This window comes from Odocoileus virginianus, chromosome 24 (genome assembly GCF_023699985.2).
Source record: "Odocoileus virginianus isolate 20LAN1187 ecotype Illinois chromosome 24, Ovbor_1.2, whole genome shotgun sequence".
Lineage (NCBI taxonomy): Eukaryota > Metazoa > Chordata > Mammalia > Artiodactyla > Cervidae > Odocoileus > Odocoileus virginianus.
The window spans coordinates 28,851,285-28,856,683 of record NC_069697.1 but is presented as its reverse complement, the minus strand read 5'-3'; the positions used below and the strand labels follow the sequence as shown (position 1 = coordinate 28,856,683).

Genomic DNA, 5,399 nt, shown 5'->3' with positions numbered 1-5,399 from the left:
TCCCTTTCCTTCTCCAGTCTGAATAATCTCTTTTCTCTTCTCCTTCCTTTCTAGGTTTGAGCTTCTACATCTTGCTTCCCACCATCTCCGCTGCAGCCAATAGATTATAGCTCTGAGCTGGGCAGGACTGATGAGTTCTGACAGAGCAAGTTTGCCTCTGCTACACAGTCTGTCCTGGGTCAGCCCTGAAGCTTTATTCATAACACCTCATCCCCAGCCATTCTCTGAGACTCATAGCACACTGGAACATTCTTTTCTGTTCTTGTCCTTCTAAAAAGAAACTCCAGTGCTCCATGGAAGCTGGCAACACAACCAGAGTCACTGTGTTTGTTCTCCAAGGACTATCCAACAACCCTCAGATCCAGATGGTACTCTTTGTAATATTCCTGGTGATTTACCTTCTCATCCTCACAGTAAACCTGCTGATACTGCTGGTGATCAGGACTGATTCCCACATCCACACCCCCATGTACTTCTTCCTCAGTCACCTCTCCTTCCTGGATGCTTTCTATGCCTCAATCATTGTGCCTAAGCTGCTGAAGAACCTGCTTTCCAAGTGGAAGACTATATCCTTCCTTGAATGTTTCATCCAGATCTTCTTGGTTATATTTCTTGGGGCCACTGAAACCTGCCTCCTTTCAGTCATGGCCTATGACCGGTACCAGGCTGTGTGCCACCCGCTGCTGTATGTGGTGACCATGAACAAGAAGGTGTGTGCTGGCCTGGCGGGAGCCTCCTGGGCCATAGGAATGGGGACTGGCCTACTTAACACCATCCTCCTAGCTCAGCAGGATTTCTGTGGCCCCAACCTCATCTGCAGCTTTGCCTGTGAGCTTCCCCCAGTGCTCCTGTTGGCCTGTTCTGACCCCTACGTTAGTGTGTTCTCCATCCTGACCACCATGGTGGTCCTGGGCCTTGGCACCTTTGTCATACTGGTGGGTTCTTACACCCGTATTATCCTGACAGCCCTGGGAATGAACTCTGTCACAGGTTGGAATAAGATCTTCTCTACCTGTTCATCTCATTTTCTTGTGGTCACCATCTTTTATGGTTCTGGAATTTTCAGGTATGTCATTGCTAAAATTTTGCCTGCAAGTACAATGTGTTTTTCACACTAAGTAAACTTGCCCTGTAGACAGAGCATTGTAAAGTAGCAGGAAAAGAATTATACTGGAATCAGTAAGCCTAGGTTCTGGCTCTGCTGTGGACCTGATGCATGAATTATTTTTTTTTAATCCATTTTCTTTCTGAGGCTTCAATTGTCTAACTCTGCAAAATAAGTTTATACAAGAAGTAAAGACTTTCTTACTTTCATTAACCTATTTCAGAGTCATCAAAAGAAAATCATACAGCCTTTTGCTAGACTTTTATTAGAGCTAGACAAAAAATAAATAAATTATATCATCCTTGCAACAGATGTCATTTCTCTTTCCTACTGGAAATTGATGTCTCCACAGCTTATTTCTGTCTTAACTATTTATTAGGCCTTTACTATATAACAACTGCTTTACATAATCAAGCTCAATTTTAGTATACATCACACCACACCAAAAAAGAAATATTATTAATCTCATTTTCTGATAAGAAACTTGATTTTTAGGAGTAACCAAGTACCCTACAAAACTTTCCAGAACAAGCTAGGAATGAAGCCAAAAGAAAAACCAAGTCTCACTGAGTTGACACCTCAAGCTATTTTCTACCACATTTCTCTCAAACATAAACAACAATATCTGATGAGTATTTGCTTCCCAGGGAATAGAGTAACTAATGGCCTATGCTCTCTACTAGTGAACTGGAGATGGATTTACAAAAACTGCTCTAAACTTCTCTCACCTGCTTTTTTTTTTTTTGGACAGAAGTTATAAGGTATGAAAGGATAAGGAATGGTCTAGGAGAGCTCACCTGAGCCTGTGGACAAATCTCTTGAGCTCTCTTTGTCTCAGTTTTCTCATTTTCCCGAGGAGGCAGGAGATTTCTCCCACCTACTTCACAGATATGTTAGGAGAGTGAAATTAAAAGATAAAAAAATGACAGTAAGATTAATATCTTTCTTAATCAAGCACACCAAACCCAAAAAAGAATTTTCCAATGATAATGGAACAATTGCAAAAAAAAATTTTTTTCTAATGCTTCTTTGGGAAATACTCCTTGTGATACTTAACAAAGTACATCCAAATTTTAATTCTTACTATTTTGGAACCATATCTCATGCTAAATACAGTTTTATAGTTCACTTTATTTACAAAGCTTGGCTTCTTTTCTAAGCCAAAGACAAATATGTTAAAAGGATAAAATTTTATTCCACTAAGCATTGTAAAAATAAAGTGCTGTGATTCTGGGTTAATTCCTTATAAATGTTTGGGGGAAATGACAACATTATTGGACTAGCATATAGTTTTGCATATGTTAGTCCAACAATGGAACTATCATCACAAGATGGGAACATACAGTTGTGTATATGAGGGAAAAAAAGAGAAAAAAATCCTCCTCCTCATCATAACTATTAACAAAAGACACTTTGAAATGTATGAAGTGCAACAGAAATGCATGAAATCATTTTCAGTTCTATTCTAACCTGTAGCACTTCATATGTTGCAGAACTTCCTTTTGCCTCAGGGTAGCTCCTATAATGTTTTGCATAAGCTAATTCATGTATGGAAGTGTTTGAAGGCAGAAATGACACATTTCTCACTGATAATACAGTCATTTCTACATGCTTCAAACGGTGATAGCCAACGCAGCCCTGAGGATCCTCTTTGCAGAATCTAGGATGGGATGGACCCTGGCTGCCAACAGCATTGTGGCCCCTGTCCTGAGCTCATTTTATTCCTTTGTGCAATTCCCTTCAAGGTACATGACTCCAGCTTCTGGCTCAGCCCTGGAGCAAGTGCTATCCATGCAGTACAGTGTGGTGACCCCACTACTGAACCCACTTATCTACAGTTTGAAGAACCAGGAGGTGAAGGCAGCTCTCAGGAGGAGGTTGTCCTGGAAACCCAGGCTTACCTTCTAAGCCAAGCTCTACTGCATCCTCATTAAAGGAGTAAAAGTCATGAGAAAGGAGAGAAGACAGAAAAACCTTCATCTCAAAGCTATCTCAGCATGAAAAACAGAAGCCTTAGTTGCTCTGACCCCAGTGCCCTCCCCTAGTCAAACAAAATGGAAAAGCCTCCACAAAAGTAAAGGTAGTTTAGTTTAGTTTAGACCACAGAGGACCCAGTGACCACACAAGAAACTCTTCTCAATAAACATATGAAGGATCTTCAGAAAACTAAAAATGAAGCCACCATATGTATCAGCAATTCCATTTCTGGGAATACATTCAAAGGAAATGAAACCAATAAGTCAGAAAGGTATCTGCACCCCCATGTTCATGACAGCATTATTTACAACACCCAACACATAGAAAGAACCTAGGTTTCCTTAATGGATGAGTGGATAAAGAAGGCATGGATAAAGCAGTGGAATATTATTCAGCTGTAAAAATGAGGAAGTTCTACCATTTGTGATGACACGGATGAACCATGAAGGCATTTTGCTCAGTGAAATGTCAGACAAGTAAAGACAAAGCAATATGATCTCACATACATGCAGAACCTAGGGATAACCAAACTCTTAGAAAAAAAGGTCAGATATATGGTTATCAGAGATGGAGGGTAGGAGGAAAGTCAATTGGAGGAAAGTAATTAAAAGGTACAAATTTCCAGTGTAAGGTAAATATTAGGTGTAATGTAGAATATGATGACTATAGTTAACAGTATTGTATGATATATATGAAATCTGATAAGAAAGTAAATCCTAACCAGTAACATCACAAGGAGAAAAGTTTTTTTTTTTCTTTTTCTCTTCTTCTTGCTATTCTTTATATTATGACTTTATGAGATGATGGAATTTTTTGAGGAATAGAGAAGAGCTTTATACGAGCCAAACTGAGGACTATAGCCCAGAAGACAGCCTCTCAGATAACTCTGAGAAACTGCTCCATTGAAGCATGATTTTTAGCATAGTCATATACCTTATCAGAACACAGAATACATCAAACATTACCCGGGTATATTCTTTCAAGCTTCCAAAAGAGACAGGATAAGTAGATATAGAATGAGAAAACAGGACCTTGGTGTCTAGGAAAGGAACCTTTCTTCAAGGGAGTTAAACACAGATGTCATAAGAAGAGAGTTTTCTATCTTTATCTTCAAAACAGATATTCTTTACCTTAATGGTGAAGAAGACCTGCTGTGTGTGTTTAACATGCTCTTCGGGTTCACACAAACTCCAGGCTGAACCATGTATAAGCCAAAATGACTTCCTCAAAAATCAATGTGTGAAATTTTCTCAATCAGAGCTAACTTTCAAGATTTTCCCAATTAGAAGTTTTTAGGTGATGGATATTAACTGAACATATTGCAATACACATTTATGTGTGTGTGTGTGTGTGTGTGTGTGTGTGTGTGTGTATTTATACTCTCAGCTGTGCACCTTAAACTTAACACATTAATGTATGTCAATTAGCTCTCCATAAAACTGGGGGAAAAACAGTAAAGAAAAGCTTCACAGCTCCAATAGCCATTTCCATTATCTTTCTCCTCTCATTTCTTACCCTTTCAACTCCTCCTCTTTTGCCTCTCCTTGCATCTTTTACTTTTGTTTATGCACAAAGCAAAAATCCAACCACTAGCAAATTTCCCACTTCATTCTGGGAGAGTCTTATCTTAGTACTGAGACCCAGCTCCTCCTTTGTTCCCATACAGAAAACTGCCTGGCAAAATCTACAGCTTCCGAGTAACCTGGAAAGAAATAAAATAAAAATAAGTATGTTTCCAACTGTATTATTCTTAACTAGCAATACCTAAAGTAGAACATAGCAAATAATAAATCCTGAATAACTATTTGTTAATAAAGGGGTGCATAAAGGAATGAATCAGGCACTCTGTCTATAAGATCTAGTCCCTTAAATCTATTTCTCAGTCCATCCTAAAGGAGATCAGTCCTGGGTGTTCATTGGAAGGACTGATGCTGAAGCTGAAACTCCAGTACTTTGGCCACCTCATACAAAGAGTTGACTCGGAAAAGACCCTGATGCTGAGAGGGATTAGGGGCAGGAGAAGAAGGGGACGGCAGAGGATGAGATGGTTGGATGGCATCACTGATTCGATGGACATGGCTTTGAGTAAACTCTGGGAGTTGATGATGGACAGGGAGGCCTGGTGTGCTGCAGTTCATGGGGTCACAAAGAGTCGGACACAACTGAGCGACTGAACTGAACTGAACTGACTGAAAGGAATGAATGATCAGTCTGTCTCAGGAGTCCTTTCCCTTGCATGATCCTAGGAAAGAACAGGGAATATTTTCCTCTAAAATGTGAGTCTTGAGAGTAAAACCCTATCTAACAGATTCTGTAT

The 5,399-nt window shown here is 39.6% G+C and overlaps 1 protein-coding gene across 1 annotated transcript; it reads left to right on the top strand.

The window, feature by feature from the left end:
• The first annotated feature begins 293 nt into the window (after positions 1 to 293).
• On the top strand, positions 294 to 3,013 carry LOC110142278 (olfactory receptor 8S1-like). The gene is made up of 2 exons (XM_020901392.2): positions 294 to 1,066; positions 2,851 to 3,013. Exons 1-2 carry the CDS (start codon positions 294 to 296, stop codon positions 3,011 to 3,013), a joined length of 936 nt encoding a protein of 311 aa, XP_020757051.2.
• The last annotated feature ends 2,386 nt before the right edge of the window (positions 3,014 to 5,399 follow it).

Bases quoted from the DNA above. Each gene is read 5' to 3' on its own strand.
- LOC110142278 (XM_020901392.2), top strand. From the start codon at position 294: ATGGAAGCTGGCAACACAACCAGAGTCACTGTGTTTGTTCTCCAAGGA. The intron at 1,067-2,850 runs GTATGTCATTGC...ATTCCCTTCAAG, and splicing joins TATGGTTCTGGAATTTTCAG to GTACATGACTCCAGCTTCTG.